We start from the raw sequence: 12,264 nt of genomic DNA on the forward strand, positions 1-12,264 counted from the left end.
TCTCAAAGATCTGTCTCACTTCTCTTTTGCAGAGCTACCAGTAAATTACACCAGCAACAAAAATGCAGTGAAGAGGGACACATACCCTGGCACTTTGCCTGTTTGCTTTCTTCTCCTCATCAGGAAGCGGAGGCATTGGGTAAGGGTATTTTCTGCTGGAAGCAATAGATCCAGTGGACGAAGATGGGGACTTTGCAGGAGACAGTGTCCTGAGATGTTGAAACACAAAATAAATGTCATGGCTTCAGGTCCCAGCACTGCAACAGCAACTGCCATTACTCTGAGGCTTGGTTCAGAGCCAAATATGTTGTCTATTACTAGTTTGATATTGGGGGGACAAAGTTCTTTGATCAGTAGTCTAATTATTTCATGACTATAAACAAAGGTATTTATAGCTCTCAGGAACACTGGAGGAAAAAAACAAGATATCCTACTTATTAGAATCATATTGCATATAAAAAAATGACTTTAAACTGATTTACATGCTAATTTAATTAATCATTTTAAAATTAACAGAACTAGAAGACATAGTGTTATGAACCCTAAAGTGAAGCAGTCAGAGTATAAATACAAACTGAACAATGTTTTCTGCAGTGGATGACTAAATGGCAATTATCAGATATTAAGCTTATCTTGTGCACCTCCTATATTGATACAAACATAGCAAATGAATCTATTATCTTACAACAATGCATTAATTTACACATACGCATGCACTTGGAGGCCAAACTGTTAGTTGTGAAGGAACAAAGGCATATACAAAGTGCTAATAACAAATTACTGGACATGCAAGCATCATACAGTGCATATTGTTCCAGCCAAAGAAAGAGTCTGATGAGAATATACAAAAATGGACTGATTAGTCAATGGCAATCAGCATTTCTGTACAAGGTGAGTAGAGTAAGCAAGAGCAAGGAAATGTCTGAATCACATGAAAGGCATTCTTTTCAAGTCAATAAGGCAGCAGCACATTATTGACTGAAATTTTATACCCAAGAAAAAACTCTAATGCTTCTGATTTGAGAATCTGCACTTTTCCCACTTGAGAGGTTCCTATTAGGCTCAAAATCTGGGCAGAATAAAAGGGGAAAAAAAAACAACAACAACCAGAGCTCGAATAAAATGAGAGCCCCCCCCCTTAGCTTTTTGCTCTGTTCTGCAGACTGAGGGCATTTTTCTAAAGAGGCCTCCCGTGAGTGCAGGCACATCTCCCAGAGCCTCCCCGAGCACTGCTGCCTGCTATTTTCTGTGTGTCCCTGAAATGGAAGCACTCCCTCAGTCCCCTCAAACAGACTTCCAATCCCCACACACATAGCAGGGGCTGAGCACCCTTAGGCCCTGGTGGTGAGCATCACTACCAACACCATGGATAGCAAGGAGCCCCAGGGAGCAGCCCTGGCCGACAGCTGAAGGCCTTGCCTCTGGGATCTGTACGATCAGGTCCTTCTGACTAGAGAGGGCTATAGACAAGCCAGAGGATCTTCTGTGTTTGGAACTGTCTTGTACCTTTAAATAATTCTTCCTTTGATTTAGACTACCGCATCGTTTCCTTGTGTCTGTAACTCCCTACAACAGCACATTCTCTTGTCTACCATACAAATAACGATTGATGCCATGGGCAACGAAGTGTCAATGGAAGTTACATGGTGACAGCTCTCCAGTGTGGCTCATGATGCTCTAATGCCTCACGCCATAGCCTCTGAACAGCAATTAGAAATTTGGAGTCAGTACAATTATTCAAATATTGAAAAGCATATCCTTAACACATCACCCATTAAGATGAACTGGACATTTTCAGGAAAAAAAAATTCAATAACTACTGCTGTGTAAAACAGGAAATTCATCTGTCCAGCACCACAAATCTGGGCACCAAACTGCAAAGCAACAGAACAGATTATTTTCAAAGAAATCCAGGGAAAGGTTCTCAGTGGTAACCTGCCCAGTGCTCTGCTGCTCACTGACCTACAAGTTCTCCATCTGTGCCAAATCTGGACAGAAAAAGATCGCTAAAAATAATATTAATGGATATGAATTCAAAAAAAATAAGGAGAGAAGGAAGGTGCAAAGATAAGGCAAGTAGATTCTACAGATTATTAGTGATCTCTTCATTTGTGGATTTTGCCTAACAGCTTCAGCAGGATTTAAAATCTTGATGGGTAAAGTTCTAATGATGCACCTGGAGATTAGAAGCAAAGAACCAAGCATGTTAGCTCTCGCTTGGTAATTCCTATGAGAAAGCTGTTTATCTGTGCAGACACCATGACTGTCTCTTGCATTACCATAGGCTCTTCCTATGGGTAATTTTGGCATCACAAGAGTAGGCTGTGGCAACAAGGAAAGTCACAGCCAATTGACCCCTACATTAACACCAATAGGCGACCCAGGAAGGAGCAACTTCCTCCCAGGAATGGGGCATCTGGAATCTTTCCCTGCAGAGCAGGTCTTCTAAGTGAGACCCCCAGCAGCCTGTAATTTAGACTGTAACTCCAAACCCGAGCAGCAAATTCTAGCCTTGATTTCTTAGAAAAGAGAAGGAAATTGGAATGAGAATCAGAGTTTGTAGAAGCAGACAAATCACCTGTGATAGACCTATGATTAGCTAACCAGATACCAGCTGCCTGACTCTCACTGAACACAAGGTGTGCAGAGCTACTGGGAAAGAGTCCACAAGCAAGCACCTGCAGAGAGCCCAGCTGGATTCATACTGCTGGAGTCACTGCATGGGCCAGAGGAGAGCCATCAAGATGTTAAGAAACCTGGAGCACCTCTCCTATGATGACAGGCTGAGGGAGCTGGGTTTGTTCAGAGTGGAGAAGCGAAGGCTCTGTGAAGACCTCACTGCAGCCTTCCAGTACTTAAAGTGCTCCATCCCTGGAAGCATTCAAGGCCGGGTTGGATGGGGCCGGGGCAGCCTGAGCTGGTGGAGGGCAGCCCTGCCCACAGCAGGAGGTTGGGACTGGGTGGGCTTTAAGGTCCCTTCCAATCCAAGCCATTCTGCAATTCTACAGTTCACCCAACATGTGCTACATACAGCTTTCCACTGCAGTCAGCAGAGGCCTCCCAGGTGACCACCTTAAACTGGCAGCTTTTAGAGCAATATGCCTGTGGTGAGAGAGAAGAATTCTCCTTCTTGATGCAGTAGTGGAATTTTATCCTATGCTGTAAGGAACTAATATTTTAAAGATTAGGAGGAAAAAGAACAAATTGCCCAAAATGGAAGTGCTTTTAAAAATTATCTGAAACCCCTTGCAAACACGATGCTGCCATTTTGGAAGGTTTGGAAGCTCCAATGTAGCTGCCTCCATTTCTTCCTCTCAGCCCCACTCCATGCTGCCCGCTCACCTACAGTCTGCACATGTAATCAATGTGCACGTCACTGCTTGCCTGCATGTGCAATGCGTGCATCCTCCTCGGAAACTTTTCAGGACAAACACATCAAGAATGCAGTTGCACACTTAAAGAAACAACTTTGCCCTCTCCACATAGGCTCTTGACACTTGTTTCTGCTATAGTTAGGCGCTGGGTTTTGTCATCTTTTGTCTCATCTATGGAGACTGTGAGTACACATCAGTAGTCATCAAATGCGTGCCCACAGATCTGAGGATGTGTGATCCTGTGTGACAAATGCAGTTTGGGTTCCTTGATCACCCTTCAGGTTCTGTCCTGCCATTGTGTATGTGCTGTGTATCCTAGATTTATATGTACTTTAAATGAGAAAGAGCCAGAAATGACCTTTCTCATTTATGGGGTGGAAGAAACAGCATTCGGGGACACTTGAGGGTAATGCCAGGGTTAAAGGAAGGTAAAACTTGATGGTTTTGGTCAAGGGAGGGGTCCATTCAGCTTTCATTGGGGTTTCAGTTCTCTTGCTATCACATCCATTAGCTTTCATGCCAAACACTGCTTCCAGCTGACCCTATACAAGAAACTATGAAAGCAGCCCAACCTCCAACAGAGTTTTGGCCACCAACTCTGAATGAAGCCATGCACCTAACACGTTGTAAGGACTTCATTTCTGACCAGGAAGCAAGATGCCACTACAGTGTGTCGGTCTTCCTGTTGTACAAGCTGAAACTAACCGTGTGGGGAGATTGCTGGGGTCCAGAAGATGCTATGGAGCTGCAGGATGCCTGCACATGCTCCTTGTCAGACAGACATCTGCCTGCTCTGCCTTCGCTTATCCTAAATGGGGGAAATCCTGGCACTGTACGCTGTCCCCTGGTCATACAACTAAATGTCTTGTAACCTACAAGTGTCATTTCAGCCAAACTCAAAGCAGTGGCCCTGACAGATCTGAACTGTTGATGAGCTGTGTTTCATAGTCTAAAATAACTTAATGAAATTCACTTAAAAGTCAGCTCAGTGAAAACACTTCAAACTTGTATACATCAGCCTGACCTGACATCTGCTTACATAGGGCAGCTCTGTGTAGAATGTTAGCGACATAAATTAGCCTATGTTAGGAAGTTGCAGTCTCCTAAAACCACTGATGTGGTGAAGCATTTCAGCATTTTAATGCAGTTCCTTCTGGGAAACAGCCACATGTCAGGCTTCTTCAATGAAAGAAGCACACTAATGGGTAAGGAGAGATTCAGCCCTGGGGTGGCTGCAGGAGAGGTGGAGGCTTTGCCTAGAGCCCTCATCCCAAGCACTGCTCAGCTGTGCTCTCAAAGTTAGCATTCATATGCTTTAATGGACTCTTCTGCCTAATTACTGAAATGAAATCCTAAGAGAAAGCGTCTCTGACCAACAGCAGAGCAGCAAGGCTCAGCTCCAGCCGCACATCCCATTGCCAACATCTTTTTGATCTGAGATGACCATTTCTCTTATAGATAATCCATCTAAATAAATATTTTCATTGCAACTTTTTATTTTTAAATATTCCTGAAGATATTAACTTACCCATAAATATTTGCAAGAATTCAAAAGTAGGCAGTGCCTGCAAAGAGATGAGAGAACACCTTCTCATCTCTGCGGTCTATAATTGTATATATGAGCGCTGCATTTGGGGATTCTGATAGTTCATTTTCTGACACTGTTGTAGTTCCTGTGTCTTTTAAGATGCCCCAGATTGCCAGCAACCGTGCCCCTTGCAATAATGCTGAAAGTGGGAAGCAGTTTCCCACCCAGGATTATTGCTGGGGTTACACAGCTATGGTCTGGCATGTAAAATTAACATCTAGCTGAGACTTAGTGCAGGAAAATGAGATTTGTTGAGCTCTTCCTTTTCTATAGAAGAAACTCTCACAGCTGGGAGCTTTCTAGCAACAGATCTACTATTATTATCATTAATAAAAAGTAATTATATGAAGATTCCCATTAGACCAAAAAAATTTAATAACTCTTTAAATTTAATAACTAGGGCACCAGGTATCAGGGAAGCAATTTTAGATTTATACAGATATTTCTTTTTTTTTTTTTTTAAGCTGATTGAGAAAGTTTTTTTGATACCTTCTGTCTCTATTGTCTGAAAATGTGCAGATTTCCTTGGAATTGTAGGAACTGCTTTTGGTTTTTCCTAAGTCTACTTCAGGTTCACCTACAACAGCACCAGTCATTAAGATATTCACAAAATTACAGGGAAACAAGCAAAAGAGCAGTATTCCTTTCAGACCCCCTTAAAGGAAAAGATGAATCAAAGATTCAGAACAAAAAATACCTCCAGGCTGATGATCTGATGTGAGAGCCTTAGGCTGTGATTCCTAAAATGAAGATCATCTGGACAGCTTGACTTCAGCCTGACTTTCTGGTTTTCTAAACAAGATTTAGTTGTGTTGTTTTTTTTTTTTTGTGAATTATTTCAAAGATCAAAACCCAACTGTGTGACGTTCTGACATGCAGCTCTAAGGAACAGTAAATTCCTACCAACCACAGTTTAACCTAGATCACACCTGAGCTCTGGGAGCACCATGCGGTGTAATCTCTCAAAAACCCATGGCAACTCATCCCAGGAGATTTGACCCTTTGCCTTCCATAATATCCCTGCAGAACAGCTCTCTACGGTTACCCTCAGTTAATTAGGACACACAAGTTTCTAAATATATTCTAGCTTCCCTCCCATTTCTAAAGTTACTGCTGCAGGCAGTCATTAGTAAGTTTCTGTGGAGCAAAACTGTTAATTTAGGTTTCATCTCTGCTGATACAGAGCCCTAAAAACTCACATGGGTCAGCTTAATCCTCATCTACACACACTGAAATGTTTGGTTTATCTCAAATGCAATTAGAAATGTGAATCATTCACTGCAACAGGGAAAACCTGCAGGGCCAGGGTATGCTCCCATCAGTTTAACCTGGTTACTAAATCAAATATCAATGCTAAAAAATGAAAACTGAATTAGGAGTACGCACCCAGGAATTTGAACCTGTTTAGCTAAATCAATTAAAGTGACATATTTTAAACTTCCAGTCTTTATAGTCTTGCACTGTCTTTGTCTATTGCAGCCAGAGGGCTTCCAGCTATGAACACCCCAAGAGGCAGCAGTGAGGTGAGGTCATGGTGGGAGGCTGACTGCCTTGCCTCAACAGCACAGATCCAAAGGGCGTTCGCAGGAAAAGATCTTCTTGCTCATAAACACTTCATTCCTAGCATGAGTTTGCCTAGTTTCACCTTCCAGTGAATGCTGATCATTATCAGTACTGATCTAAATGCCCATCAAGGTTTTGCTCCATGTGCAGATACGTGGCATTGCTCATACTCATACATACTGTGGCATACCTCATTGCTAACACTATCACTGGGCTCACAATCACCTGCTCAAGTGTCCAAGCACCAACACCCTGACCTGGTCGATGCTGATGAGCACAGCCACAAAATCCTCCCTGAAAACTGGAACTCCTGCATCAGGGATTGATACTCAGGGCTGGCAGGCTAAAATTCACCTCATCTGACCTGATGGCTTTTTGGAACACTTCTCTGCAACTTCCTCTGCAATTTAACAACTCTTGAAAGCAAATGCAAATGATACATAAAAATGACTATTTAAAGCTCTGACAGACTTCAAGGGATTTTCAGTTCTAAAAGTGACTAAAATCCCAAGTTGCTATTTAATACCTTCCAGTGTAACTATGAGAATAAAAGTGCTTCATTAACATCTTGCACTACAACCCCATCACATTTTTCCCCCAAACAAACACCAGACACAGTGAATGTTGCTGCCCTTTTGCACTATTAGTAGGCCCCACTCCTGTGTCACAATTACCATTAAATTTCTATTTATTCATTCTTACTATCCTTCACCGTTTCAGCTAAAAATTGCATATTTTATTCTTTGCATCTCTACAACTTGTTTGAGCCTCCTGTTTGATAGCTTACAGTGCTTTACATCCTTTGTCACAACTGTCTTCCATTCTCTATGCTAGCTGTATTTTTTTCAGCTGATATAGACTGCTTGCTCAGTGGCAGGATTACATCTCTGGGAACACAGACTTGTGATTATGTACAGCATGAAGGCCAGCCTCATGCAGAATTCTCTTTAACTTGGAAGGTATTGAATACACGTTTTCCTTTCAAAAACAAGGGGTTTGGGGAATAGAACCCTACACTCACTTGTAACAGATTCATTAGTTGTTTGATAAGCAGAGCACAGAGTATATTCTCATACATTCATTTATCCAATCACAATGCTAATTATTTCATTGTATGGTGAGGGTAAAATACCACTACTTTTTTGTTTTGTTTAAATTTTAGTATGCACTATATAAGACAGTGGGTAGAGTGAAGGTGTTACGTTTGCTTCAGTAAATTAAATTCTATTTAAGTTAATACTACTTTATTAGTGATAAATACATCTCATGCCCATAAACACTACTTGGCATAAAATGATGAGAAAGCTACTACAAGCTACAGATGATGGTGGGAATGCATGCACTACACACACCCTTTTCAATGGCTTCATTAAAACATTCAGTAAAAGAATTGTAAATTGCACATGAAGCCAAAAACAGACATCAAAATGCAGCAAAAGAAGAGGGGCCCTTTGCACCTACAGTAACTTGTATTGATTTATACAAGGTAGGAGTCTCAAGATATTTGTATATGCTGGAACAGCTCTTAAAAAAGATATAGAATTAATTTACAAAATACCTAAAGTATGGTCCTTCAGTGTTTTTATTCACATCTTCTACCCACTTAGCTACATTATATTCTCTTTTGAACCATGGGTTTAAATACCTGCAGAAAGCAATGGAAGGAACAGAGAAAGCAGAAGAACAAGAATAGAAAATCTGAGAACACACAGCACAAGCTTAGCAAGGATGTCTTCATCCCCAAAATGCAAGTGAATATGGCAAATCAATCAGTATGGATGTAGGGTGAGGACTAGGTAATGTGTACAACTGCATGAGAACCCCTGGCAAGACTGGCATGTTTGGTTTATCTGGAAATTCTATGAAAGGATACATCACTCATTTTCTCTCCTAAGGGCAAAATTCACTCCTAGACAGAGGGCCAGCATTAAGCTCTTGTTTTCAACTCCTCTCATGATCTCAAAGTAAGGCTGAAGGGGCATTTGGGCTCCAGTCCTACATTTTTGCCCAGTTGCACACACAGGTTTGTACCCATCTAGAGCAAATTGCAAGACAATGGCAAAATGAGTATGGAAACTTGGCTTGGCCCTTCTACAGGAATGAATTTCAGCCTCAATACGTTGAAAGGCTAGACTTGCTTGCCAATGTGGTGGCAGTTTTTGCATTTGTGTGCAAACAAACATTTGATTTTATTATTGTTTCCTGTGATAGGACCACAAGAAGCTTTCAAGGCGGTGGGCTGCAGGGCTATCTCCCATTTTACAGAAGTAACCTTGACACCAAAACCACCTGTTTTAGTAAAACATGCCTGAGCTACATACTCATATTAGCTACATGAAAACTAGAAATAAAGATGGTGTTTAATTATTTGACAATAATGTTACTAGCAAAGAAGATAACTTTTTTTGACTGGTTTTTCTTAACCCTCCGTACCACGTTGAGGGAATTTCTCCCTTTTCATGACATTAAGAAAAGAAGGGCAGCATAGAAGCAGCAAACTGTCTGGTCCAATTTAAATCTGGTTTTGCTGTATAAGAATGGTAATTATCTGTAACCACCACCTTCATTTAATGGAGATTAGCACACTCTGAAACAGGAAATAACTTGTAACCAAGGGAAAGGGGGAAAAAAGAATCTTTTTAAGTTAGTTTTGGTACCTGGGGTCAGTTCTCACCATCCTTACGAAAGGGATTCCATTGACCTCGCTCATGGGAACAGGCCTGAGAAGGGACTGTTCAGGTGGGGTTTGGTGGAGCCAGACCATGCCCTTTAAACCTGCCCATATTTCAGACCACGTCAGAGACAAAAGCAGCGGCACTTTCTGACTGCTTAGGCCTCCTTTTTGGCTCTGGAACTTCTCCCCACCCCGCACAAGCGCAGCCACAGCTTTCCAAACGTTGTCGCCCTCAGCCACAAGTGCTCGCTTCTAAGTAGCTTCCTCAGCTAGCTTACTGATAAGGAATCAGGAGTGCTTCATGCTTTCCAGCTCTGCCTCTTAGGGAAAGAAAATGTCAAAAAAAGTAGCACAGCACGAGAACTGCAAGTGGAGCCACAGGCTGATACCAGCGTCATCAGGAACTAATAGGTTTGGGTTTTAGCATTAACTATGTGCGACTACATATGTTCTTGGAAAACAGACATCACTGCAGTACTTTTGACTTGATTTTTTCATTTGAAAGGTTCTTCTGGTAACCATGAAACACTCCCAGTCTGGCTCCCTGCATTAGAAAACCAAGTTTAGAGTGGTATCAAAGCATGCAGCGGTTGCACCACCATGTGGCGGGGTTCCCTGTTCCAGTTGTACCACAGGCCATTGCTCACCACCCCATTCTGCCTGTTACAGAAGTGTTGAACCAGGTAACTCACAGATCACTAAGTGATCCCACTAGTAAGCTCTCAGGCTGATCTTCACGGCCACATCGTTAGTGAGGGCCAGAATCCGCATTTCCTTCGAATGAGAAGTTTCCCTTGAAAACCAAGGTGTTCTTACACATAAGCCTACAGCTCAACCAACAGCTCCATTTGGCTTGCAGCACAACATGCAACAGTGCAAAGACCTGGGCTGGGGACACTGGTACCCTCGGGCTGGGAGGAGGAAGGCCAGCTAGCACGGCGGCAGCAGGAGCACCTCAAAGCAGTCACCACGTCTAGCCGCAGTGGCACTGGGGGATACTGAGGAAAAGGGACTGTCAGGGGGTAGAATGCAGCCCAGAGCGCAGGGGCAGGTGAGACTGACCTGTGATTCTGGCTCCCTGTTTGGGGGGGGTCAGAGCCCTCTGGGCTTATGCCTTGGGACGGGGTTGGGTGGGCGAAAGAAAGCCCAGGCTCAGATGCATGGGTTACCCTGCTGCAAAAACACAATATATAATAGAGAGTCTAAGCCAAAAATGTTTGCATCAGTTATAACAACGAGGAAGATAAATGCTTATAGGAAAAGCAGTGCGAACTAACAGAGAGCAGAATTGCTATTTGGCAAAGCACACATTTCCTGGGACCTGTTTTAACACATGCTCCCAGTTAAAATTCAGCTTATTCAAAAAACTTTCATTGTCTTTCTTGGATACCTCTAATCAGTTTTATCAGGCCATTTATGAAAAAGCTGCAGAAACATTTAGCCTTTTGGCATTGCTTCTGTGTGAACTGAACCACTTGGCTTTAATGAAGAATTTTGCTTTAAAACACCTAGAAACAATCTAATGCATCCCAAAAGAGCTTTAGCAGTCTCTGCAGAGCCATACTCCCAGCAATGCCCTGTGCCATGGATCTGCTGTGCGCAAGGGGATGCACAGAGGTGTCACCAGGACACATTTCAGGAACAGTCGCATGCAGCCCCTCTGTCAGTGCTGTTCATGAGGGCTGCACAGCCCAGACTTTGCTCAGTGCTTAAAAGAATGTCATTTAAATGACCAATGGCACATTTCTCTGTTATCTGATGCTGTATACAAAAAATGTTGTGCACAGTATGTGCAATTGCTACAGACCAATGAATACGTCGGATACTTTTGTAAGCAAGTGTATTAGTCTGCATCTGAACATTAAAAAAAAAAAAGAATTCTGCACAAGGTATGGCACAAATGAATGCATTCTTCTAGTGGGAGATCCATTTCTCTCTGATACTAACAAGAGACAAACAGCATTCCTCCCTGTTTTCTGTCTCAGTAAGTATTCTTTGGAAGAGCAGGGCTTTAGGTGGGCTTTCTGTTTCAAAACAGATTTTAAGATTACTCTGTTTCCCAGAGAAGATAAGAAGGTAAATTTGGGAAAAACCACCACGTATTCTGAGGCATCCTCAACACAGCTGACGTATTTATTTTTTATGGATATGTTGGCCACAGTTAAGACTTTCCTCTGTCAATTTTCCCTTCTCTCAGAGCACATTATCTCACTGACCAGACTGCTGTGTGCCTTGGGCAGTTCTCTCTGTTCCCCACTGAATCTCACAGCACATCGTGGGCGCAGTGAGAACTCTGTAAGTGACAGGTTTGCCAAGGAGACTCAGACAGTCTCATGCAATCCAGGACAGGCCCCATCAGAAAGAGCCTCTTGTCTCTGCAGGACAGAACGTGCAGTGCTACATCTCTAGCTGGGGCAGCACCAGGGGCTGCTGCTGGGATGAGAGGCACAGAGAGAAGCAGGAAGAACAGCTGAGAATTAGGTGGGAATTTAGGAGCACTTTCAAAAAAAGAAACAAAAAACAATGGTGTTGGGAAAAAGATTTCTAACTCACACACTGTCTACCCAATTATTTTGCACTCTAAAGATCTTGGAGCAAATGTATAGCAGCTGAGCAGCACAGAGGAAAAAATATGCCCGAGGATTTTTTTGGCTTTCACTGAAAACTATGTTCTTCCCACACAATTTTGTTGGGATAAAAAGAGCTGCTCTGGTCTTATTTTTTATGGATCAAATCCAGCTCCAGTTTGCAACTCTGCTGAGCAATAGAATAATGACATAATTAATTTAACCATGTTGTTTTTATAAATCTTGCTTGAGAATTCAATTAGAAAATGAAGAAAAGCACAGGACAAGCTTCTAAAGAAGAACTTCCAATCTTGTTTTGGTCAGATTAATTTCACTTTTATCAAACTGGCTCATATGAGGAGAAAAGAAAACGAGGAAAATAATATTCCTTTAAGGGCTTATCAGCACTAAAACCAAGAGCACAGGGGCACTTGATAAACTTCTCTAAAGGGCATGGGGCTAATATTTCTGGTTCCACGTGACCATTTTGGCCATGTA

At 42.4% G+C, this 12,264-nt stretch overlaps 1 protein-coding gene across 2 annotated transcripts in view; it reads right to left on the bottom strand.

The window, feature by feature from the left end:
- The window catches only part of ADAM22 (ADAM metallopeptidase domain 22), a 61,133-nt gene that overhangs the window by 7,261 nt on the left and 41,608 nt on the right, over positions 1–12,264 (bottom strand). Inside the window, exons 26-27 of one of the 2 annotated variants that reach the window (XM_042888741.1) lie at positions 8,084–8,170; positions 86–209 (exon numbers count right to left, since the gene is read on the bottom strand). The exons of the other annotated variant lie outside the window; for it this stretch is intronic. Coding sequence (XP_042744675.1) covers positions 86–209; positions 8,084–8,170 — 211 coding nt within the window. The remainder of the gene's footprint in view (positions 1–85; positions 210–8,083; positions 8,171–12,264) is intronic. 2 annotated transcript variants of the gene reach the window in all.

This window comes from Lagopus leucura, unplaced genomic scaffold, assembly GCF_019238085.1.
Source record: "Lagopus leucura isolate 7727_CA_CO unplaced genomic scaffold, USGS_WTPT01 Super-Scaffold_100157, whole genome shotgun sequence".
Classification (NCBI taxonomy): domain Eukaryota; kingdom Metazoa; phylum Chordata; class Aves; order Galliformes; family Phasianidae; genus Lagopus; species Lagopus leucura.